The sequence below is a fragment of the Drosophila melanogaster genome, chromosome 3R (genome assembly GCF_000001215.4).
Source record: "Drosophila melanogaster chromosome 3R".
Classification (NCBI taxonomy): domain Eukaryota; kingdom Metazoa; phylum Arthropoda; class Insecta; order Diptera; family Drosophilidae; genus Drosophila; species Drosophila melanogaster.
In genome coordinates, this window is record NT_033777.3 from 28844769 (window position 1) to 28870560 (window position 25792).

The 25792-nt window shown below is 45.3% G+C and overlaps 2 protein-coding genes across 8 annotated transcripts; one reads left to right on the forward strand and one right to left on the reverse strand.

Annotated features, from left to right (window-relative positions):
* Positions 1–501: 501 nt before the first annotated feature.
* On the forward strand, positions 502–25671 carry spg (sponge). Of its 5 annotated transcripts, NM_001276118.1 has the most exons (14): positions 532–641; positions 1181–1232; positions 8111–8352; positions 8414–8562; positions 18010–18130; positions 18193–18430; positions 18487–20220; positions 20279–21099; positions 21161–21270; positions 21385–21402; positions 21549–21755; positions 21817–21991; positions 22051–22272; positions 22340–24850. In NM_001276118.1, exons 2-14 carry the CDS (start codon positions 1199–1201, stop codon positions 24293–24295), a joined length of 6027 nt encoding a protein of 2008 aa, NP_001263047.1. In that variant the 5' UTR covers positions 532–641; positions 1181–1198; the 3' UTR covers positions 24296–24850. The 5 variants fall into 5 exon arrangements, with proteins under 5 accessions (NP_001138118.2, NP_001263047.1, NP_733258.4 ...); NM_001144646.2 differs by lacking the exon at positions 21385–21402 and having other exon boundaries at positions 502–641; NM_170379.5 differs by lacking the exon at positions 21385–21402 and having other exon boundaries at positions 22340–25671.
* Positions 8838–14729, reverse strand: Inx3 (Innexin 3). Of its 3 annotated transcripts, none has more exons than NM_001276121.1 (6): positions 14388–14446; positions 12375–12571; positions 10965–11173; positions 10178–10638; positions 9962–10115; positions 8838–9893 (listed from the first exon to the last, which is right to left on the reverse strand). In NM_001276121.1, the coding sequence occupies exons 2-6, from the start codon at positions 12535–12537 to the stop codon at positions 9693–9695; spliced, it is 1188 nt and encodes a 395-aa protein (NP_001263050.1). In that variant the 5' UTR covers positions 12538–12571; positions 14388–14446; the 3' UTR covers positions 8838–9692. The 3 variants fall into 3 exon arrangements, with proteins under 3 accessions (NP_001263050.1, NP_001287575.1, NP_524730.1); NM_001300646.1 differs by lacking the exon at positions 14388–14446 and adding an exon at positions 14624–14729 and having other exon boundaries at positions 9369–9893; NM_079991.3 differs by having other exon boundaries at positions 9369–9893.
* Positions 25672–25792: the final 121 nt, after the last annotated feature.

Below are 25792 nucleotides of genomic sequence, written 5' to 3' on the forward strand. Positions count from 1 at the left end.
GAGAATTCGAAAAACCAACAAGAAATAGCTGCTAGGGATGGGAGAATGTAGCGATATCTTGGGATCATATATATCGCTTGAATATTTACTTCGTTCGTAATATATTTATACTGCAATTTATTTTCTAACCTTAAAGATTTAGTGCTTATATTTTATTCATTATATATCTCGGTTAAGTAATACGTACACCGTTAATTTAAAAGAAAAAATTTAAAAAAAAATGGGATAGAGTTAATGGGGCCGAGTCAGACCAACGCTATGGACTGCATATTAAAACGGATTTGGTATTGTTTTGTTTGTTAAATTATTGAATACATTGAATGAATGTGCCTCCAAAACTGTAACTGCGAATTGGTTCGGGTCTTAGCTAGACCATAAATACCGGTGTGACCGTCACCGCTAAAATGAAAATTCCCTCAAAAATGCAATAGTAAATAATCCATCGCTTAGCAACTGGCCACACTGCAACGTATATAAGCCGACGAATCCCGAATTTTGTTGTTGTTCTTCAAACAGCTGAGCGGCGGACGGATATTTGTTGTTGCTGCGCCCGGGAAGCTGCGCAGCGGAGAACGCGAAAAATAATAAAACGCAAAAAATAGCGAAAATTAAACGCGTTGCAAGTGCAGCAGAAAACAACGGTAATAATTCGCGAAGCCAAGGGACAAGCAATTTAAATTGCGCACAGTGTAGAAATCCAATTGGAAGTTCGGCTGGGAGTCCCAAATTCGTATTGATTTTCTTGTTTGTGTGTGCGCGGGTCCGTGAAAAAGGCAACAAAAGCAAAGCCACCACTTCCAGACTTCCCAATCAGCCACTTCCTTTTCTTCCACCTAGCGGTAATCATTGCCAATTGGAACCGCGATCGTTGCCTTCCAGCGACAACAACAATGTAGCAAGTGTATTTTCTGCTTGTAGTTGTAGTTATTAAACAAGATAAAGTGCGAGAAAGAGAAGGAGATAGACAACAACAAAAGCGAAAGTTTTATTGAGTGCGTAGATGTGTACGAGTGTGTATGTGTGCTATTGCGAAAAATTGTTGATAAATATTGGCCGTTATAAATGCGAATTCAAATGCAGATATTTGCCGATGAAAAGGGTGTTTCCTCAAAAAACCGTTGATTAATTATAAATGCAAGGAGTGGCCGGCTAAGTTGGATTTTTTCGGCTTAACTTGCAGCGAAGCAGCAGCGACAAAATGTGGATACCTTCGAACAACAAATACGGAGTTGGTGAGTAAATAATAAGAGTAGGCGGTGTGCCACCCACTTTTCCAAGCTACCCACCACCCCCCGCTGGGCGTCACGTGCGCGGCCTTTGTTTTTATTGCTGCCTTTTGCGGCGATTCACGCGTTTTTCCGCGAAACGCCGGATACCATGCCAACCACCCCCGCACGTTACCGAGCGGGGAGGAAAAGCGACTTTTCTACTTATTTTTGTACACAAACTGTTTGTAGCATCATCATCCCCCAGTTCACCGCACCGCCCCCCCCCCCTTTCCATGCAGCGTGTAGTGTATCTCAAAGAGATTTCCCTGTTTGTTGTTGCTGCCGCTGCGCTGCGATTTGATGTGTTTATACACACAGTTTTCCGCGCGCTCAGTTTTCCCGCACAGCGCTCGGCTGTCGCGTTGCCAATTTCCCCCCAGCCCAGGTGTTGCCAATTTAAATGCTTTCGTAATTACGAACACCTAAAAAAATGTTTATTTCGCAGACAAAATATATATTTGTCCAAGTTCATATGGTTGATTTTGATTTGAAACGTTTCTCTGATTCTGATCTGAAAATAACTACATCTTAATTATATTTCCTAGTATGCTAATATAAAACCTACTCGGTAGATAGAATATAGAAATGGGAAAGAAAAACGCTTCAGTGCACATGGTAAAAACTATTTAAGATCTCAAGAATCGAAACTTGCTTGCTATGGACTTTATTTTTCTCGTTACACATTTTACTTGGAATATGTTGCTGGTTTCTCTTGATATATATATTATATCTATAATATTATATCTATTATCAAGCTTTAAGCAGAATAAATAAACAGCAAATATATTTTTGCCTGCACCACAGTCTACATTTAAACGGTTACCACTGTGTAACCGGCGTGGAAAATCAAGTTGCGTGTTGTGATAACACACATGCGAATAATACAAGTGAATCTTGGATATTCTTTGGGCAGCACAATGTGCTGGTCTTGGTTTCTCCTCGACTGGGATGCTCCATTATCTTCGCATTCGTCGCACTTCTCGCTTCAATGGCAGCGCTTAACAAATTACTGCGGGGACAGGGCAGGGAAGTAGTCAACAAAATAAAATAAGACAAAATAAAACAAAATAAAATAAAAGAGCCAGCGAACGACAACGGATGATTTGCTGCGGACGATGTACTACGTACAGCATCTTCAGTGGCAGACTCTGTGCCAAGTTTTATTCATTGTGCCGCTTCAATGGGTTTTCTTCGCCCAGATAAGCACCAATATTCATTGTTTATGGGATGCTCTACCCAAGGGAATATGTCCTACGATGTAATGCCTAAAATGTTTCCATAAAATTAATAAATATTGCTTGATCAGTTTGGCATTCTATATTGCTTCTATCTTGGTGGTAAAGGGTATGCAGTCTTCGTCAGTACCATCCAAGTACTCTTCATTACAGCTCCGTTTTTGTGCTCCAGTCGCTCCAGTTCGCCATCAATCGTGGCGACAGCTATTGGCTGCTGTGCGCTGACATTTGCTCCACATTCAACCCGGCAGAGATTGACATGAGAGCGGTCAGAGTTTACACAAATCAATCAGTCAGTCAGTCATCGGGCAATCCAGCGATCCAGGCTGGTTTAGCATCATTAGCGATACGAGGCGCTGGCAAGCCAACGCCCTAACCTTGCACAATGCCCAGTCCCGCCTCCTTGCGCACACTTTGGACCTACTTCCTTGGTTCCCGGCCCACTGTCCTCCTCCTGTCGTTCTGTCCTTTCATCTGGGAGCGCCACGTGCTGGCCAACTGCAACTGCTGGGCAATGACTTCATTACCAGCGCGTTCTTTGTCCGCAGCCCTTGGTTCTGCGCTTCTTCCCCTATAAGTAATTATTGTACCGCTCCTGCTGCACATACAGTCGAACATCAATAACTTGAAAGCTGAAACCACCATCTGTCACGGGACGAATCATTTTTCAAATGTATCAGGCTTTTACTCATGTTTACATTCAGTTTTTGTATATTGAGTTCGCACATGAAACTGAAAGCACTTGGGAAAAGTATTTCTTTCATAAACTTTAGGGATAGTTTAATAAACTCTACATAAAGGAAATAATATATATTAATATGGAATTTTAGTAGTATGGTTATAAAGCTATTCTATGGGAAAATCCATTACCATCTTCTGAATGTGTTAACTGAATCTACTGAATGGAAATTATTGGTAGCTTTTATTAAGTTTCAAAAGGTTCAATCCAGCGAGGTCGGACTGTAGCTGTGCCCTCAATTGCGCAGTGAGTCGCGTGCACAATGGTGACAATTCCGCGGAGCAACCCTCGTAAATCTGGACCTGGCCATGCGGGTCACTCCATTCGGGAGTTGGCGAACTTAGATTCGAAGCTGAAAGTTTACGCAACTTTTTGCCAAAAAATCTGAATGAATCTGCGGGGATGAAGGGCAGCGGCGGGAAGGGACAGGCCTGCGGCACCGGATGCTGTCTTTCTGCCTTTTCCAGCGAATTCCGCTGTCGCAGCGGCAATTTCAGTTTCAACTTTAATTTAATATTCATTTTATGCATTTGGCCGCACAAATTTGTGCAGCGCTTCCTTCCTTCAGAATAACACACAACCAACCGCACACACACACACACACACGAGTGCGCATAAAATTGATTCATTTCCATTGTTTAATATGCTCGGCGGGCGCGCTTCTTTTTCATTTATTTTCCGATTCGAGTGGTGCGTACGGAACACTCGTCCATTTCAGTTGTACTTCCATAATTCGTCTTTAACGATTTATTTATGAATTGCCATTTGCGGGACACACGGCGTATGATTAACAGCCAGCGCGCACGCACACTCGAAATTTATCAGTATAACGCATTTGGGCGCATTATCGGTCACACTGCCTTCCGGATGGATGGATGGATGGATGGATGGGGTGTTGGTGACCCCGTCCGTGGACTGATTTATGTAAATGCCAGGTCTAGGAAAGGTACCTATCCATTGATAGGTAACCCCCAACGGAAGTAGCCCCTGCCATCGATAAGCCAGGTGAGATAAGCGGTTAGATGGAAGTGAGGTAAATGTACTGAACAAATAGCGAACAAGTTCTTCCTGCCGGCGATTAATGGCCATTAACAGTTGGCGTTAATTGATGGGCATGAAATATTAGTTTCCCAAAATGAGCAAACAAATGCGCGCCATGTGTACTCAAAGTGCTGTAAGTAATGAAATGCGAAAACAAAATGCAAACAGTAACAAAAAACAAACGGGTGTACAAGCACTCAATTGAGTGGCATATATGAAATGCATTTAATTACATCGGCAGATACAAAATGCATATAATAAGCAAATATTTCAGGCCCCAACCACACGTACACATGTGTATTTATCTGTGTATCCACATACCCGTTTTTACTTCAACCGACGGCACCAGCTCACAATTGCAATGAAATCCACTTGACAATGGATGGAAGTGCGCTTTGTTTAGCTGGGAGTTCGCCTCACATGCACAGATAGTGCTCCAGCATCCATTCATCATCCATTTATCCAACTCTATTGTTCAGACAATGCCTGTGATAATGACATCTGATTGACATTTGGGTCATGCTTCCTTCTTCGAACAGGTTTCAATCGATTTCGCTAAACAGAAGGCATTTAATAGGACTCGTATTTCAAATATAAAACGATGATACATTATATTAAGTCTTTACAAAATGAGTCACATGTACAAATAAAAGTATATATTACTTATTTCCTATGAAACTTCAAGGTCAGTGAGAAGTATCTTTCTATAGCTCTATATCCAAATTTCATATGGTTTGATGATGATTTTGCTCCATTTTATAACTCGTTTGCTTTAAACGACCACTTTATACTTAAACTGGATTATTTTAAGAAATATTTGTGTGCGAAAGACGCCTTAAATCATACAAACTGGGGTCATAAATGTGTCATGGATATTTATTTATACATGTTTTTTGTTTGCCTGAGTTTTGGGGCGCAGTTTCGAGGATCTAAGCCTTGCTCTGGTCACAACTCCCTGGAGTAGCAATAACCCTAAACGATTAGGAGCCAATTTTAGTGGTTTAGTCCAGCCACTTGACCCACATTCCGGTGGTTTCCCTTTCCGCTGCCGGCGAGCGAGTTCCACTTTGTCGGCGACCTCATATTGTTGGCTATAACACAATTAATTAATTAAATTCTTAAGCCTCCCCAGTGGCACTCGAGTGCAGGGGCGTCGCAGGGGGATCAAGTGTGAAGATGGGCCCCCTCACGCCCAGCTCATTTAATCCACTTGCAGCTGAGCTGCGACTGCGGTTTGAGTCACACAGCGAGTAGCAGTAGTGCAGGCAGTGCTCTTTCATTTAATTTAAAATTATTTTCCGCCTAGGGTACCCCTGCCACCAGCCAGCCCCCCTCACCCATTTGCCATGCACTTGCCTTAACGACTTTTTTATTTAAATACGTTTGTTGACATTGCGGACTTGTTGGAGTGGGCATTGTGTCCTCCGTTCCGTTCCGTTCCGCTCCTTCCTTACCAGCTATCTACCCCAGCTTTTCCTCTTTGTGACCGGGCACACAAAAGGAGTGATGTAAGCCGAGCCTTTTGGGATATTGCATTCATCGTAAAAGTAATTATGCGGCGCGGCCTACGATGATCCTGCCAATTTCCAGTGGCACTTCAAGTCAACTTTATGAAATTTAATATTAAATTCCCCTAAGCTGGCTAAATGCTCATTAAAACTTTTCATGCACTCGGCGAAACGGGTTAATTTATGCAGAGGATATAGTGAAGAACATTTAAACGTGCTTTTCTACTACTATAATAGATACATCTTAAAGATTTCTTCATTTTCTATCTTCTTCTTCAGTTAATCTGAATTAAGTTCTTGTGTTGCGTATGGTTTTTTAGGTCCTGCTTCGGCTTCTTTAACCCTTTTCTGCGAGTGTACTTGCAGCGGGTTTTTCCAGTTGGCTTTGAGTTTTAGCTGCTTGCCAAGCCGACGCCTTCCTAATGTGACTGACCTAAATAGTGCAAACGCTTGGCTGGCACTTTGCCTACTGCGTTGTGGAATCCGGGATGTGTGAGAACGTACACTCAGCGAAAATGCGGATTCAACCAGCAAACTAACTTATGGAGGAGCTTAATATCTATATATATATTTAGATATTTTTATTATTTTCTTTATTCTTTTAAAACTCTTCATATATGGAGCTTCTTGCTTGAATTCAGTATCTTATACTTGATATTCATATATGTAAGTTTAAAGCACTGCCATATTTTGCGAGTGCCAAAGTGTGTGTGTGCTCATTTGCTGGAGTGTTTGCCTGCGCCGACTGAAGTGCCAGGAACGGAGGTCTACAACTGGCATTTTAAATTATAAAATACTTGCTATTTAGCGTCTCCAGAATTCATTTAAATCGGGCTGCCGCATTCGCGACAAGCAGCTCAAATTGAAGCCAGTTAGAGGCGGTTGTCGAATGCTATAGCTGAAATACTAAAAGCTGAGTGAAGTGGAGTGGAGTTGGGGCAAAGGCAGCAGCAGCAGCAGCCATAAAGCACTCGCAGCAGCAACAGCAGCAGCAGCATCTACAGTAGCAACAGCCACAGTAGCAACAACAGGAAGCAGTTTGCCCATTTTCATGGCACTGAAGCATTTCATTTTCATCTCTCCGGCCTCCGCCGAATCCCCCCCCATCTGTCTATCTGTCTGTCTGGGCGTGCGTTTTATTAGCTCCTTTCGTTGATATGCTCATGCCGTGCTCGCTCGTTTGTCTTTCAACAAGGGAGCCCCGCATCCACATCAACATCCACAGCCACATATACACCCACATGCACAGGAACAGCCACCCAGCCCCACAGACACCATCACCACCACCACCAGTAGCACCACCCTAGCCGAAGCAAAAAGCAGAAGCAGCAGAATCAGAAGGCCGGCTTCCTCGGCTTGCGGCGCCTCCCAGACTACAGAGTGTGCCTTGCATTTGTAATTGATACACGGCGAAAAATCGGACATGCTCTGTTCAGAATACAAATGAAGATCGAGAATAGTTAAGAAATTTCAAGAAATTGATGGTTAAGAAATATCTTGCTAATGCCGCGGCTTACGTTGTAATCCAACAAATCATTGAAACATGAATATTTATGAAACACACAAAGCATTTTTAAACGCCTCACCTGTTTGGAATTTCTTTATTCTAAAATGTTTTTTTTTTTAAGATTATATTTTAATTGGCTGTTTTAACAGAGAACATTGTACTTAGAATATCCCAACGATTCCACACAGCAGAAAGTGTTGCTTGTCCTAGTAAATTTCAAGAATAATTTCATTCTAAATTCAACATGGCTCAGTTATTTAATCGAAAGGGTAGAAACTGTTTATACATTTCGGACTAAGTCGAAAGTTGCCAGTGTAATCGTTGCCATAGCCACCATATCCAGCATTACGGATATATCCAGCAGCTCACAGAGCCCGGCGATGTGGCTCCAGTTAGAGCTCCGCTTGGCAGTGGGCTCCTTGGCACTTGGGTCTTGCTGAATCCATCCACGAGCCAAAGTGTTCGATTGCCGGCTTGGCCAAGTGCTGCTCATTGTTCCGTGTTCCAGACAAAGAGAGACACCCCCATATACACACTAAGGCTCCATAAAAATACACACATTCGAATGTATGTATTTTCCTTTCGTAGCCATTTGCCTATTTATAGTTGAAGTATTTATTGTTGCCGGGCCACTCGTGGCATGCTCAAGTGGCCACTCGAGGGGGGCACTTTAATTGCCACGCCGTCCATCCTGGGGCAATGTCATGGCCGAGAAGTGGTAACGCAACTGGTTGTAATCCAGCCGCTTCTTGGACTGTAGCTTTTCCTGCTCTCAATTTCATTTACACATTTTCCCATTTCTTCGCCAACAGCCATCCACAACTGGCACGGCGATGTCCGGTTCGGCCTGGCACTGGATGTCGGCGATTCCGTGGACATTGTGGAGGAGTGCAAGCACTGGTACCGCGGCTCCTGCCCCCGAAAGTCGCGGGCAGTGGGTCTCTTCCCCAAGACCTACATACACATCAAGGACCTCTCGAAAATCGATCCTGTGGTCGCCGAATGCACGCAGGTCCTGCGCGAATGGTCGGAGATCTGGAAGCGTCTCTATGTGGTAAGTGGTTATAACTCGATCTACTTGCTTTATTTGATAAAATATTCCTAATCTTTTTCAGGATCGCGAAGCGTATAAGTTCCAAACCCTGCGCAAAGTTATGTTTTCCATATTGGAAAGTCGGAGGGAACTCCTTAGTGCCACCATGACTCAGGATCAAACTCTGGAGCTTCAGATGGTTGTGGTTTCAAAGATAGATTGGGGCAATCGGTAAGTGATCAGATATTGGATATTGATATAGGGATATTGGAAGCTAATGAAAACATCCGTAGCTTATTGAAGATAGACTTTCATGGATTCGCGTTTCATGTAAAAAACTTAAAGTTGTTCTTGAAGGTTTCCCTTGTTTATAAGTACTCTCAACTAATGCGTAGTACTCTAGTTCAAAATCACAGCTTTTTTCATAAACAATGGAAAATCCGACCTTAGCAATTGAGAAATCCAAAACCACAATCGCTTCCCGCCCACTGATAAGTCCTGGGTTTAGCTGAAATTGTATGTAGAATATTTATTACAACTTTGAACTTAGATAGCTTGGGTTCTCTTTTGCTTTATGTAAAATGTGTTCTTTTCTAGCAATAATCACAATAATTTTGTTATAAACAAAATTGCTTAAAATTACGATATATCTGTAGACTAAATGTTAGGACAAAAATAGCGAGAGCATTGTGTATACTCGTTTAAATATTCATAATCATATTCCTCGTCGTATTCGTACCATTCGATTACTACAATTTTATATAGATCAACGTTTCGTGAGCGTGCGTGAGCGGTAAGCAGATATATAGCTGCATAGGTATTCCTCGATCCGAACTATCCATCTGTCCACTATCGAGCTAACTGCTAAACTTATGTGTATATTTTAAATGGCGCATCATTGTCAACGACCTAACTACGATACCAAGTAGCAAAATCGTTATATGGGATATCCTCGATCGTCGTTCAATCATCATCTTCAACCTACAAATTGCACGGTCTGCCTGTGTCCCTCTCGTTTTTTATGATATTTTTTTTTTCACATTTTTATTTGATTTATTTTTTATTTGTATCTTCTCACTCTGTGGCTCACCTCGTGTCAATGACGAACTGCACCTGTCTTTCGCCTGCCTAGGACCATATTCAAAGATTGTTTCCTTATAATTTTGCTAAATATATTTCGCACAGAACATTACTGAGTTGGATCTCCGAAAGTGCAATTGCTGATTCGTTCTCTTGCAGTCTTAGTGGTAGAAATGGAAATGCCTAACCTCATGACACACAACTCTCTCTATCTCCCCCCTACAAATATTATTGAGAAATCATTGAAATCATTGTTTTGAAGCCAAACCCTGGCCACGGGCTCATGTCTCCGTCTCCTTGCCACCGCCGAAGGTCTCCACGGGCGGATAAATCGGATGGCTGATGCGGTTCATTTCAAGGGTCGATGGTGCGGATGGTGTTCGGGATGCTCCTAGCAGACCGCAGAGCTGCTGCAGCATGTCACTGTACGATCTTGTGCTGAGGTTCTGGCTCAGGAAGTGCAAGATCAGGAAGTCACCAATCTGTTGAGAAAAACCAAAAACGGATTAATATACAATAGGTATGGATGGTATTCTAGTTGAGCACCCACCTCCAAACGCCTAACCAGTCCGGCGATTTCCTTCCGTTGTGCCGAGCGATAAGAACGCTTGATGATGGTCTCCCGAGTGGTGGGCATCATGATAACCACCAGTGAATAGAGCACAGCCACGCCGGAGATGGTGGCCAAGATGATAAACCAGAACCTATGAAAAGTAATAAAGGTTAAAGATTCCCTCAAAGAGTAAGAACCCACTCAACTACTTACCACAGGAAGATGTAGATCTTCTCGTTGAGGATATTCAGTGCCAGCACACAGAGAGTGTCGTGTTTCTGGACCGATCCACTGGGACCGAACTTGTGGAACGTGCACTTGGTGAGCCGGGGAAAGATCTCGATCATCGGATCGAAGCGCTTGTCCTGATCCATGTTGGAGAACTTGAGCACATCCGTACCGTAGGACATGAAAGCACCGCCCAGAAACTTATCCACCATAAAGATATTCACAATCACGTTGATAAAGTTAAGCAGTTCGCAGAAAAAGTATGCGAACGAGTAGCCGTTGTGGGTGTTCAAACTGTTCACGAAATACTTGAGGATCCGGTCCTGGCGATCACGCCGATAGTCATCCGGCACACTGACCATGCCGCGCAGTCCATCGGTGATCATGCGGATCTTGCCGTCTTCCATGTTCTTCCAAACCCAGTGGGGCACGTAGAACATGAGCCCCTGAAATAATTTACAGATTAGTTTGGTCGGAAGCGGGAATTACAATAAATTAATGAAACCACATTTGTCACGTTTAAAGCGAACAGCATGTGATAGGCCACAGTCATACTAAGACTTCAATTAAGTTCACTTAATCTACAGACAAGATGGAACTTTTCGTATTGCAAGATTGCTCATCATCATGTAAATTGAGAAAGCGTGGGGTAAATTATTCAATTAAGTACTACTCCTATGGATTTCAAAATAAATCCACAGCGATGTAAACAATTCAAATTGTAAATCTTTCCTAAGTACTGCGTACATATATTACTTCGAGCGTCACTCACCTGGAAGAATAGCACGAATGGCACCCATTGATAGTAGCTGTGATAGCGCTTCTCCTGGCCGTACTCATTGCCCAATCCCGGACCAGCCACGTCCGTTCCGATTTGCCGATGCTGCTGGCCAGGTATCGTGTACGTGTAGGTGATCCAGCAGAAGGTGTTGATTACGTGCATCGGAATGGCGCCGTCGTTGATGCAACTTATGGGATCGCCTGCAAGCGCAGAGATAGAGATAATTTTTTAGATATGCACTCGACCTCGTCGCAATTCAGATCAAGGGAAACGCAAGCGCATTCCTCGCCAGAAACCTTCTCGCCAGCCGTTCGTCAACGTCAAGTGCCATTAGGGCAATCTCTGGTGGTCTGGTGGAGCTGGCTCCACGGTCCCAATTTGTCGACGCTGTGGGTGCGGTAACGACTATGCTACGGTTACATTTATTATGGCTGCAGACGTGCCTAGGTAAACCTGCAACATTCGGCTGGATGGACGAACGGACGGACGGACAGATAGACAGCCTTTTTTTTTTGGGTGCGCCCCAACTTTATCGTTCACTATGACTCCCCCGTGTTCCTACTATAACTCCTCCCCCTTTTGGATAAACAAAGTGGATACAAATGGAGCTGCAGACGAAGGTGGAGCGGGCTGGATGGGGAATTCCCAGAACCAACCGTCAATATTTGACTGTGGTTTTGTCAGTTGTTCACTTTTGGAGCACTTCTTTTAATGTACAAATATTTGGATTGAAGCTGCGATGGCTTTGCGATGCCTAGATCAGATAAAAATCTCGTAAAATGGGTTTTAAAGTCAGCAAGTTTTCAATGACAAAAAATAAAAACGATTGAGCATAATTAAATTGCCTTGTTGTTTAAAAACCATTTGTTGGAAATGTGCTTAGTCTACTAGTTCTGATTTTTAATAACGCTAATCATTTGTTTATTCAAGGCCTTTTTCTTATCACCCTTTTTCGAATGAAGAGAGATAATTGCTTCGAGTTTAATACAAAGCTCGCTTAAAAGTGCGTGGGAATGTAAAATCATATTAATAACAAGTACCATTATGTAAGACACCATTCACTGAGCCCAGCTTGAGCCATATACATTGATTTTCACGCCAATTTCTGGCGAGGCACAGGCTAGCACCACCACCACCCGTGGGGACCGAGGAATGAGTCATTCGAATAAATGGCTTTAGCTGAAATCCGATCAACGTGTTGCGGTCAATTTGTGAAAGCTCTGCACGCGTTTATGCCTCCGTTCCGAAGAGCTCAAATTCAAATGGGTCGAATCGTATTTCTTGGAATTTAGTGCTGCATTAGCAGCATTGCAGCAATTGCAAAAGCAAACTGACAAACTGGGCTACTCAAGTGCTAAACACTTGCATAGCTGCACTAATTTTCAGTAGGTGCTAACTTACCGATCAGATTGTTTGCGGTGACGATGATGCAACAAGTGAACAGAATGGCCGTCGTGATCCTGTAGTGGCAGCGGAAAACCATGTTGTCGATGACCGCCTTGTCCAGCAGATAGCGTATCTTGATAAAGCCGGACACAGCCGAGACCATGCCAAAGACCGCCATGTTGATGGTTGGTGTGCTGCTGCAACGAAGCTAACTGCAAGTGGAGAAGAGAGCATTAACGAGTTGAGCAGCGGGACACTGTGAGAAATGGGCATAGAGTTCCTAATTACGCTCAATTATTAACAATGCGGTTTATTGATTCGAATCTGTTTTACTTTTCTTTTGTTATTGGACATTGGATTGGGAGCAAGTTATCTTGATTGTGGAGTGCATTGCAATCTGCCTCATTTCTTTTGCCACACTTGATTGCGTTCTGTGTGTTTGCCTTGTGCGTTATCTAGGACAGACATGACATATTCCAAATTATTTCACCACCCTTTACCCACCCATACACGACCATACTTCCTCCCCACTACTCCCAATCTGAGCTCCAGTACCAGTCCATGTTCCCATGCCATACTATATAGCATACCGAACCATTCCATCGGTTGTCTGGGTCTCTCGGCGTTATCGTCGACAAGCCGCACTTACAATTAGGTAAGTGCTTGGGCAGTGCCGGAATTGTTTGTCGGGAGCATAGCTATTTCTCTCTCTAACTGAATAATGCGAGTATGTTGTGCAATCTAATCTAATCTGCGCTAAGCTCCAGGTCCAGGTTGAATGCCCTGCCCTTGCCTGGTAACCCCGGGCTGTCCCCAAAAGTACTAGATAGCGAACAAGTTCATCTCAAGAACTCGGCTCTCAGAACCGGTACAGCTTTTTGTCAACCCACGCATAAATTTCACTTTGTCCCCATGCCCAAAAGGGGTTTTGTTTTCTTTTCCCACTTTTTGGTCTTTTGTCGGTGCTTTTTGGGTTTCGAGTTGGGTTTTTGGATTTCGGCTCGCCGTGGATCAGGTTCTGCTTGGCTTTCTTCTCGGCTCTTTTGTTTATATGCAAATTTTTTTTTTTTGGTGTTTCGGGCTATTGTGTGTGTTTTGGCTGTATTTCATTTCGGCACGACAGATCGCATCGTATATAACTCCGAATCCGAATCGGAATCCGTAACTCCGAGAGCGAAACGCACACAGCAACACTGCGCCGCACGCAGGGCGCATAGAGTCGTCTCTGTCGCACGCATACGAGCGGCAATTAAAGTCGCAAAGTATCTGTATCTGCGCAACGGCAGCTACTCCTTTTAAATGCATCAGCTTCTGCACTGAACATTCAATCTTACCACGCACACAACGCCACGAACGGCACTCACACAGATACGCGGAGAGCACTTCATTTCGGCCCAACTTCAATTCTGGCCTTTTTTCTTTCAATAACTCTTTTTTCCCTCTTTTTTTTTTCGAAAAAGACAAAAAAAGAAACTGGTTTTAAGGTATTTTCTTTTTGGGAGCGGAGCTGAGCGGTCGCGATCGGATCCGATCGGTTGTTGCCACTGTTCTCTCTCATTTTGTGTCGTTTTCCTTGGTGTGTCATTTTTTTTCTCCTTTTTTCCTGAAGGTGTTGCTACCAAGATTGGCAACAGCAACCTGCCAGTTGGCCAGAACCGAACTGCGACGACCCCTTCGCACACTTAAGTGATTCTTTTGCTCCTGCTGGAGTCGAAGTAGCTCCGCTTTTCAGAGCTCTCCGCTCGCATTTAAATTTATTGCTGCCACTTTGACACTTCGGAAACGGGTTTTCGCTCCCAGTATTTATAATTTCTGGCTGGTTTTTTAGTTGTTTTTTGTTTGTTTTTAACTTTGTTGCAAATGCGAGATTTCTATTATACACAAGTACAAACACACAGATACACTCAGACACAGACAGACTCAGCTGGAATTGCACTCGCAACTGCATTCGATGGTGGTGTGCGTGCAGCTTGGTGGTTGCTCAGTGGTGCTGAGCTGTGATTTCAGACAAGTCAATGGTGCCCATACCCGTATCCGTATCTCGAAAATGTGCAGCTGCTCTCAGCGGCGTTCAAAAACCTACTGAAAACCAAGTCCCCGAGCTCGAAACAGAACGATCCATTGTATATATGCCTCCCGAGCCGCGAGAGAGTCGCTCTTGCGATCTGGGTGGTTTTCCCTCTCCGGCGGAACCAGCGATCCCAGCTGGTTCCCGCTCCGAGTTCGTAAATACGCTCAAGCTGCATTCGCGCATTGCCTCTTACCTGAGCCGAGAGACCCGGTGTTGTTACCTGTAGAAGTATTTGGTGCCGAGGTGCAGAGGACCCACCCAACCACCTCAGGTCGCTTAGGTAGTTCTCGCTCAAATGGCTTGATTCTCAGATTTTCCCTCGATCTTGAACCGACTTGAACGAGGCCCAATAACATCTGGATTTGAAATCTGTAAATCCATTGATTAGTTTGGTCTCTGGATGAAGGGGGGACGTACAACTTAATCAGCTAGATTTGGGTTTTAGAGTATGTTAGGGTAGCTTAAACAGTCGCAGTTCAAGTCGACGAAGGGCAAACAAAGATTTAGGAACACAATGGGCCACAACTGGAACATCCAATAAAAGAGTTTAAGAACAAAAGATATATTTAAGACTTGGGCAGAGTTCAAGAAAACAAAACTGTAGATGTACTAAGAGTTTGCTCAAAGTCTCTCTCCTTATTTAAGTGATTTTATTACGTATAGTATTCAATTTTAAAATTTATTGCATTTTAAAGTCTTTTTATTGAATTTAGTACTACAAGTTTATTAAACTTTAACAATACTGCACTGGAAAACTTGAAGTCTATAATACGTACTTTTAGTTCTTATGCAATCGCTAGCCCATGCAATTATTTATCCTTCTATCAATCACCTCTAAATTAATAGGACCTCGAATCCAAACTCAAGTAAGTAAAATTAATGAGGTGGACCCCAAGTGCATTCCAATTAATTCCTCGGAACTTGGAGCTGCCTGTTCGTTTAATTTATCGCTGTTTCCACATCCAGCGAGTCCTCTGACAGCACAGACGCCGCTCTGAAGGGTCCGCCAAGTGGGTCTAAGGAACTATTCGTCGTCATATTCCAGGCCCATATACACGTCGTGGCCGATCGCACACAGATGCGATCTCAGTGTATAGGGTTCCGAAATGAAGATCCATTTGCATGCTGAGAGCTAGACAAGCAACGCCAAACTTGTTGCCAGGCATTCCTCCCATTTCCCTGGGATCTGGGCTCCAAATTCTCCCCCCTTCGAGTTTCAAGTTCCAAGTCCGAAACCTGCAACTCCTTGGCCCGATGGAATGACTCAGCTCGGTGGCTTTGGCCCGCCGCGTTCTTTGGTCTTGGCCATAATGAAATGGCATTTCGAAATGGCTGCTGCTGCTGGTGGTGCTGCTGTTTCCATGTCCTGAACCACTGCGCTCCACTTCGCCTCCCTGCGCGTTGCACTGTTTGTTTATTGAGGGTTCCCGATGCCGGGTTACCATGCCCTTATCCCAATGCTCCCTGGCCTGGCCTCTTGCCTGTGGCCTGTCGCCTCTCGCCAGAAATGTATCTGCCAGCTACACCTTTTATAAAGACATTAAATACGAAATATATGGCATGTGTGATTGTGATACGCCGTGTATCTGGGCCGCTGGTGAGACCAAACCCATAGATACAATGCCATCGAACGCGTTGTCGCTATTGCTTTTGTTTGTGGTTGACAGCCCTGCTTATCGAAGTGTAAATAATTAAATTTTTCTGTATCGTCTGGTTCTCCATCTTGTTGTGTCTTCTCGTTTCTCCTCAGCCTTTTTTTTTTTGTTGTGTCATATCTTCATAGATTTCCAACACTTTAGGCGAGGCTTAATTAAAAAATAATTTGTTCAGATAAGCAAAGCAGCGGTTGGCATTTTTGGGTAATACATTTGGCTGCTTCCCTTTACCTTCACCTGTTGAGCTTTGGGTCAGGCACTTAATTAAAAGCGACTTAAAGTGTTCATTACCAGCAGGGCTACCGTTTGTATTTTTGCGGGTCCACGCAGCCGCGCACGCGCTCCTCTCATATTCGTATCCATGAGATACATTTTCGAGTCGCAGTGCTTCATTTGGTCACGTCAACTCAGAGCCACGGCTCCCGGCGTAACAGAGGTGGCTCGAACCCCACACAAACCTATATATCTCTATATGGCCAGAGAACCAAACATACCATTCCCCAGAGACCGATACCCATAGATCTTGTTCTCCGAGGTCTCTACCATAGCACCATTGCTTCTCTACTGGTTCCGGTTCCAAAATGGAGAATCTCTCTGGGAATCCCTCTCTCTCTCTCTCTCTCTCTCTCTCTCCCTATCGCTCTTTCTCATTTTGAATTTCACCTGAGCCAGAGCGAAGCCGTTTAGGCCTCGTTAACAGCAAAACGGCTTCTTCGGCTTGTTCTGGAGCTGGAGGTTGGATGGTAAAAGATGCCTGGCTCTCTCGCTGCGTAAGCCAGGTAGAAGGCGCAGCGTAGCCGAGGTAGCAGCATCGTCAACATATTGCCGATGACGTTGGACGTTGGCCACAACCTGGCTGTGAATGTGAACCTGGCCGAAACTCCGCTCCTCCTCTTCTCTCCGCTCCCCACCGCTCTTCTTGCTCCTCTCGCATGCGCCACCGGAATGCCGTGAACCCATTAGCTGGTGTAGTTTTTTGTGTACCTCATCTGGCTGGATTGGCGATCGGCTGTAAGCAGCCGAAATTTATGCGTCATGCGGGCCTTGCGATGTGTGTCCAAGATCCGTGGCTGATCACCGCCATCATCATCATGTAAATTCCAATCGGTAGCCACCGTACAAAACAGCAGGCACGTACAGGCCATAGATAGTGTGAAGTTAATGATCGACCCAATCCATTTAGATACGATCTTTGGCGATAGAACTCGATTGATTCTCGATTTGAGCTACTTTCCGAAAGTTGAGTGGAGTCGTGACAGGTTCTCAGGCTGCCTTGGCACTGATTCATTCGATTTGCATGAGTTCTACGAATTACTCAGACTCCATGAAACTTGATAGTCTATATATTGGTTGTATTTTAAGCATTGCATATTAAACACAACCGCTACATACTTTGGAGATACGTTTATTGAAATACATTTGATTAAGAAATAAAATTTATTACACAACAATACAGAAATATTTAAACCATATTGAATTCTTTACTTTTAATTTACTCACTTTCATACATAGTGTATCTCCTCCAGAAGCAATGTTTTATGGGATCTCCCTCTTTTAAATTTGCCTAAAATAAATCTTCGTTCCCTTCGTGGTGTGTTCTATTTTCGGTTTATACCCGGCTGATTAATGATGATCACCCATGATGACTGACCAAATTTGTATTTAATTCTTGGCGCTCCGCACGACTCCGTCAAGCGACAATTAATTACGAATGCGTCAATTTCCTTAAAGCTCTAATGGTTTTCCAAACAACAAGCCTGATTGCATACGAAGGGATCCCCTCAAGCGCAAGCTCCCACGATCCATTAATTGAAATGTGTGTTTTGCACCGGAACGTGACAAAGTGGCAAAGTTGTTTTAGCTGGGTGTTTCCTTCCCTGATATCGCTATCAATCAACCGGCAAATGCTTTCCGATCTTTGCAGCAAACTCGGCCTGGACTTGGTGCCCAGAGAGGGACCACTGGCGGTGGATCCACATGGCATTGGCATCGTGAAGCTCTACAATGTCCACGTGAGCAGTGCTGATAACGCCAAGGCCTCCTCGGTATAAATAGTAATGGAATCCAATGGGATTGTTGTAATAGCTCTTGATTTAACAACCCACAGAGTCGGGGAACTTTGAGGCGGAAGACGCAGCGCAAGATACTCACCCACCACCTGTACTTTTGCATGCGCGATTTTGGCCATCGGATCGGTGGCGATGATGCGGAGGTCTACTTCTTCCTCTATGATGGGAGTCACATGCGACCGCTGTCCGAACGGTTTCTGGTCAAAATCTCCAAGGATGGTTTCTCCAATTACATTGAAAGGTTGCACAGCAACTGCACGGTGTTCACTGACTTGGGTATGGGAGTTATCATATCAATATGTTGTATGATCTAAACCATTTCACATTTTCAGGTGCCGCTGATCTAAATGAGGAACTTCACCTGGTGGCCGTGGTCATGCGCGTGGGCAAGATCATTCAGTCGGACTCAATTAAGAAGATCGAGAAGAGTGGCACGTTGGGTCACGGTCCAACCTTTCGTCGACCATTTGGAGTGGGTGTTCTCTCGCTGGGCGACATTGCACACTTCGATAGCAGTCTGGAGCAGTCCTCCGATGAGCGGGAGTATAACTTTAAGCTGTTCCAGTGCGAGGAGAAGGACTTTCACCTGCTGCCCGAACTGATTATCAAGAAATCGAGCGGGAAGTACTCGCCCATCCAAGCGAGTCAGGGAACTCAGGGCATTGTTGTGTCTCTAAAACTCCTGCACGGTGGGCTGGGTCAGGCTCGGCAGGAGCAGCCGATGCTCTTCCAGGGCTCTACGATAACCAGGAAGATGGGCTTCCCGGATGTCATCATGCCCGGAGATGTCCGCAACGATCTCTTCCTCAATCTGGAGCGCGGTGAATTTGAGCGCGGCGGAAAGAATACGGGAAAGAATATCCTCGTTACGGTTGTGGTGCTCGATGTGGCGGGTAATGTTCTTACCGACTGCCTTTGGGGTGCCTCCGGCATGGAATCCCAGCCGCAGTACCGGTCCATGATCCTATACCACCAGAATGCTCCCAGTTGGAATGAGATGCTGCGCCTCAGTGTGCCGATCGACAAGTTTTCAACGGCTCATGTGCGGTTTGAGTTCCGACACTGTTCGACGAGGGATAAGACGGAACCGAAGCTATTCGCCTTCAGCTTTGCCAGACTAATGGACACCGGAGGTGCTACTCTGGGCGACGGCCTGCACGAGTTGTATGTGTACAAGTGCGAGGATCCTGCAAAGCTTCAGGTAGCTAACTATCTGCGGTTGCAGTGTAGACCCCGCGATGCACAGGCCAAAATGGATTGTGGCGGTTGCTTCAGTCGCAGTTCCAAAGAAGTGTTCGTTCTGCGCTCCCTGCTCTGCTCCACGAAGCTGACCCAGAACGCTGACCTTCTCTCGCTGCTGCAGTGGCGCACATATCCCGAAACGATCCAGGACTCGCTGACGGGAGTCCTTCGGCTCAACGATGAAGAGCTGGTCAAGTTCCTGCAGGACGTGCTGGACGCCCTGTTTGCCATGTTCTCCAATGAGGAGGGTAACAGCACCCAGCACTCGGGCCTGGTCTTCCATGTCCTAGTGAGCATCTTCAGCCTGTTGCAGAGCAACAAGTTCCAACATTTTCGGCCGGTGATGAACGAGTACATCGAGAATCACTTTGCGGCTGCTTTGGTTTACAAAGGACTCATCACCTCAGTGGAGCACATGGCCGTGTTCATGACCAAGGCAGAGCACCCCGACCCATTCCAGAAGTGCTTCGGTTCCCTGGAGTACATATTCAAGTTGCTAATCCAGTCGAGGAAACTGTTTGCCAGGGCAACAGGTGGGCAGTATGAGGACTCGTTCAAGCGGGACCTACACTCCCTTTTTACGGCCCTGAATGGAATGCTAGCTGTGCCCTCGTACGATGTCATCATCCCCACCCAGGAGGCCCTGCTTAATTCGACGGGAGTGGTCCTGGAGCAATTGAAGGACACACTCCCCGCTCCGGAGTTGGGCATGCTGGCGCGCAATATGCTGGACGCCATTCCCCGGGGAGCTCCCATTCGGTTAATTCAGGCAAAATTGCATGCTGTCAAGGATCTGGTGTCTGGGGAGCTGTTCCACGAGGATGGTATGTTACATTAGTTGAAAGTAATATCCTTATTGCCTAATTTACAACACAATTTCAGATTCCCGCACTGTGGTTCTCTCGGTGGCCTGCAAGCATCTGCGCATGCATCTAAGTCGCCGCGATGAACTGCGTCTGTGTGCTGAAATTCTCTCGGAGATTCTTAGCCAACTGTACGATTTACAGAAGGAGCAGCGCGAGAAGGTGACCAACACCTTACAGCACGATCTGGACTCTCTGTGCAAAAATATACTGGGCATTCTGATTCGTACTATAAGCATAATAATGGAGGGATCCAATGCAGTGCTGCCGCAGTTGGTTTCCTGTCTCTTGGGCTTGCTGCAGCTGCTCGACGAGACCCACTACAAGCGCTACTGGGACGAGCTGAGTCCCAACAAAGATCCGCGGGATCTGAAGGAGTTCCTGAGCAAATCACTGCTGGTGTACGAAGAACTGTTGACACAGGACTGGCATGTGTTCCCCAACGATTGGCTGGTAATGAAGCTTGCCGCCAACGATGTGCTGCGCATGTCGCTGGAGGAGTTCGCCAAGCCTCTGGTCTACCGATTCTTGGGTCCCCAGGCATTCGATTCGCAGCTCTGGTGGAGCTACTTCAGTCTGGCTGTTGCCTTCTTGACACAGCCCTCCCTGCAGTTGGAGCAATATAGGGAGCCCAAGAGACTGAAGATACTCCACTCGCATGGAGACATGCGGGTGCTCATGGGCTTCCAGATACTCAGCATGTGGTCGCAGCTGGGTGAGCAGAAGCTGCACTTTATTCCATCTATGGTGGGTCCATTCCTGGAGGTCACTTTGGTACCGGAGCCAGCTTTGCGGAAGGCCACACTATCGGTCTTTTACGACATGATGCAGTGCGAGCAGGTGGGTTGCTGGGACTTTATCGTTTCAACCATGGGTAATTAATGTAAATCTGCACAAGCAGGCTGCTCGTGGTTCGTTCCGCCTGGTGGAGAGCGAACTGATTGACAAGCTGGACCTGCTCATCAGCGAGAACAAGGGCGACGACGAGTACAGGGAGCTGTTCAGCACCATGTAAGTTGCAAAACATGCTTTACGGCAATATGTTGTACATAAATGTTTGTAAATGTCTGTAAATATACATATATGACTCACTTCACACTCATTGCAATCGCCATCCATAAAAAGGGAACATCTCAGCTTGGTGTAAGTTTAACTTAGTGCAATTTTTTCCTTGCCTTAAATGTAGTTCATTCCGCTAGTTCATTTGTTGTATATTTTATTTGTTTGTAAACCTTACCCTTTGGCGGTGTTTAAGGCGTAAAGTAATACCAGTTATTGTATGCTATTAGTTTGCTGGAGAAAGTCCAAGTGGAGAACCCCAACTGGAAGGAGGCTGGCATCGCTTTCATAGCCTCAGTCACCAGACTTTTGGAGCGCCTTCTGGACTATCGTAGCGTAATGCAGGGCGAGGAAAATCGGGATAAGCGCATGACCTGCACAGTCAATCTCCTTAATTTCTATAAAAACGAAATCAATCGAAAGGAGATGTATCTGAGGTGAGTCTAGGAGTAGCTAATAAGTTTGTTCCAGCTTTTAATTTCATTTTTAATCCTGCAGATACATTTACAAGCTGCACAACCTGCACCTGCAGGCAGAGAATTACACAGAGGCTGGCTTCACTCTGAAACTGTATGCATCCATGCTGAGTTGGGATCGTGAGACCCAGAGCTTTGCCCCCTTCGATAATAGTGGTCAGCCAGAGTGGCAGCGCAAGGAGCGTCTATACCACGAGGTTAACCATCATCCCTACCGTACATGGAATGTGCACTTAACCTTAATTATGTCTTGCAGATCCTAAAATACTTCGACAAGGGAAAATGTTGGGAAAAGGGCATTCCACTGTGCAAGGAGCTGGCTCATTTATACGAAACGCGGCGTTTTGACTATAACAAGTTGAGTGAAATACTCATTCAGGAGGCCAAGTTCTTCCAGAATATCCTAACTCAGTTGCGACCGGAGCCGGAATACTTCCGTGTGGGATTCTACGGAATGGGTCTGCCACTTTTTGTGCGGGTATGTGAAGATTTTTCGAAATCTCATTAATTAAATTTACTTATGGCTATACACTTTTATACTATAGAACAAGCAATTTGTGTACCGTGGACTGGAGTACGAGAGAATAGGAGCCTTCACACAGCGTCTGCAAACGGAGTTTCCTAGTGCTCAGATCTTGGGCAACAACAGTCCGCCGGACAACGCCATTCTGAATGCTCCGGATCAGTACATACAGATCAGCAATGTAAGACCTGTTGGGGATGCACAGGCCTTGAAGACCGCAATGGTTCCTGTGCCGGAGAAAATAGCTCGTTTCTACGAGGTCAACGATGTAACCCGATTCATCTACGATCGCCCCATGTACAAGGGAACAGTTGACAAGGACAATGAGTTCAAGTCGTTGTGGATAGAACGCACTATTCTAGAGATAGCTAGTCCACTGCCAGGTATTCTACGCTGGTATGAGGTCAAACAGAAGACGATGCAGGAGTTAACGCCGGTAGAGTACGCTTGCGAGATTATCAGCAACGCTGGCAAGGAATTATCCGAGCTGATTGTGCAATATAAGCGCGATCCCAAGAGGAATATTAATCCCTTCTCCATGCGTCTGCAGGGCACAATCGATGCTAATGTCATGGGGGGTATAAGCAAGTACCAGGAGGCTTTCTTCTCCGAGCAGTTCCTCAAGTCGCCGCAAGGTGCTGGACAGCAGGCAAATGTGCAGCGGCTGAAGGTTCTGATACTGGAGCAGATTCAGATATTGGAGCAGGCCCTCGAACTGCACGGTCAGCTAGCGCCCAGTGGTGTCCAGCCTCTGCACAATCGTCTTTTGGAACGCTTTTCCCAGCTTAAGCAAAGTTTATCCGGCATGGGCAGACTGAAACGTCAGCACTCCGAGAGCATTGTAAATACTCCCTTGCCACCGTTGCCTACAGAGCAGCGAGTAGCCCCGGCGACAGCTTCCTCAAGCTTGAATGCGAATGCCCACTCCAACTATGTATATGATCTAGATGAGATCTACACGAGACCGGGAGACACTGTACGACCCGTGGACCCACTCAGCTCCTATCAAACACTGAGCAAGGAGAGTCTTAGTATTCCTCTGGAGGATACTGCTGCTCCTCCAGTACCAAATCGTCCTCGCTCGCAGAACTTTATTGGAAACGGATCCATGGACAGCCCGGAGGTTCCGCCGAAACGACAGCCTACATTGAATTCTCCCAATGCTCCTCCGCTGCCTCCGCGGGGTATTACACCGGACAAGAGGGCGTCAAATCCGTTGATTTTCAATGACTTCGGCTCCGGAGATGCCGTGGGACGTCGGCATTCTCAGCAGCAGCAGCAGCATGGCCAGAAGTATTCCGTTGTTGATATTAGCTACGATGATCCAGAGGCAGATCAGCAGCCGCATTCGCTGCCGCCAAACTTCCAGGACGGAAGCGGTGGACACCTCAGCGTCTGTTTTGCCCCGAATGATTTCCGGGACTCCGGCATATCGACGACTAGTTCTAGGGAACTGAACCACATGAATCTTAACAACCTGAGCGAAGACTCATCGTCGATCTCGACCATTACAGTGCAGCATCGAGAACACTGTCGCATCAGCAGCAATGGCAGTTTGGACTATAATGCCGCAGCATCAATGAACATTACACAACGAGAGAGTTCGACGAGTTCGTTTGATGTGGAGGACTTTCCAGTGCCGCCGCCGCCCATTCCACCCAAATCCTTGGCAGTGTCAAGCAACGGTGTCAACTTTTCACTCGACGAGGCCCACTCACCGCATCCCAGCACACAAGCGAACACCACACAACTCAATCACATTCAGAACCCAAATCAGAATCATTCCACAAACAGTCACCATCATCTTCAGCAGCAGCAGAATGGAGATGGCGATGGTTATAGCACGCTGCAGCACCCGATGAACGGGCTGGGGCTGCCTACCCTTCCACCACCACCTTCTGCTGTTGAATCGCCAATGCCGGCATCTGCAATAGCCTCATCCACATCTAGTCATCAGCACGATGGCGGCACTTTTTGAGTTACAATATGTCGCTGCCATCATCCACCCGATCAGCCACATCAGCCACACAAGCCATCCTCATCCACGTCAACCTCGGACAGCACGGCCACGGATACGGCTTCGGAATCCACGGAATCCAGTTCGTCTACCCATTCGATGACGCCGCCACCGCCTCCCCCACCGCCGCCATCGTCCTTCACGCACTTGCACCATCAGATGGCAGCAACAACTCACTATTGCCAGGATTGTCTGTCCTCGCCATCGCCACCACCCACAATCATCACAGAGCAGGCACAAGTGCATCCCACTCCGGGCTCGACCTCAGCACAGCCCCACATCGAGCACTGCTCTTGTGGATTGAGTTTCTCCGTGGTTCAGGATCAGCAGGAGCAGTTTCCCAGGCTACTCTCCACCAGATTTTCAACGCTGGAGCGGCAGACCGATGGTTTTCAGGTGGAGCAGGTGTCTGGCTGCCAGCATCATCATCATCACCAGCATAGCCCGTTGTATCATCTTCCTCAAAGCAGTCAGGATGCACATGCTCAGACGGATTTTTCCTACGCGCAGCGCTGAAAGAAATATCTATAGAAAAAGTGAGGGGTCCTGGAGACCCACAGAGAGTGAGATTAAATTTCGCTAAGTTTTTAACCATTATTGTTTACTTTTGTTTTTAGAAATGCTCTTAATGGAACTCACGTTCTTTTGAACTATTTTTACTCAAATTATTTTTGGTGCCAAATTTTTGCTGCAAGTCCAAAGCGCAATATAAACAAATGTTGTAATGATATAGGTTGCATATACAATTTTATTAATTTTAATATTATTTTATTTTATATATAATTTTTCACGGGGAATTGTCGCTAAAGTTACTAAGAAGAATGTTTAGATAAGAAAATAAAGATGAAATGATTTTTATATTGAAAGAGGATATCAAATACTGAAACCAAAATTCAGAACGCTAATCAAAAACGATCAACGCAAAATATATACACTGAAAACAAAGCAGGACACCGACAAAATGTGCAATGCAGTTTTTACTTTAACGAATATAGCCATATACACAAAAATAGACATATACGCCACTACTACATATTTATATGCGAACGGCAATTAGGAATTTTAAAGTGCTACTAGCTTCATAACGAATCATATAAGTTTTCCATTTTTGTAAATTTTTAAATAAACATATTTATATAGAGTCTTCATACATGTATGTATCTGAATATACTATAAAGCGCGCATTAATCAAAAGCGTTGAACTCGTATTTAAACAACTAATCATAAACTACAACTAGTCAACCACTCGAATAAACATTAATTATTACGAAAGGAAATATATACATATTGTCTATAAATGCATGGCGCCAATATAAGAATTTACTAAAGAATTTAATAAAGTATAACAAGTAAATTGAAAAGTTTAGCATATTCTAATATTTTAAAATGTGGGGTTTTATTTAGCCAGAGCTGCCAACTTGGGCCACCTGACGTACAGGCAAAAAAGCACGCCACCTG

What these genes read in the sequence shown, in the direction of transcription:
- spg (NM_001276119.1), top strand. Translation starts at nt 1,199, where the DNA reads ATGTGGATACCTTCGAACAACAAATACGGAGTTG. An exon ending in TCTGGAAGCGTCTCTATGTG is followed by an intron (nt 8,353 to 8,413) that starts GTAAGTGGTTAT and finishes AATCTTTTTCAG; the next exon opens with GATCGCGAAGCGTATAAGTT. An exon ending in GGAGCTGTTCCACGAGGATG is followed by an intron (nt 20,221 to 20,278) that starts GTATGTTACATT and finishes ACACAATTTCAG; the next exon opens with ATTCCCGCACTGTGGTTCTC.
- Inx3 (NM_001276121.1), bottom strand. Translation starts at nt 12,537, where the DNA reads ATGGCGGTCTTTGGCATGGTCTCGGCTGTGTCCGGCTTTATCAAGATA. An exon ending in AAGATCTACATCTTCCTGTG is followed by an intron (nt 10,116 to 10,177) that starts GTAAGTAGTTGA and finishes TACTTTTCATAG; the next exon opens with GTTCTGGTTTATCATCTTGG. An exon ending in GACTGGTTAGGCGTTTGGAG is followed by an intron (nt 9,894 to 9,961) that starts GTGGGTGCTCAA and finishes TTTTCTCAACAG; the next exon opens with ATTGGTGACTTCCTGATCTT.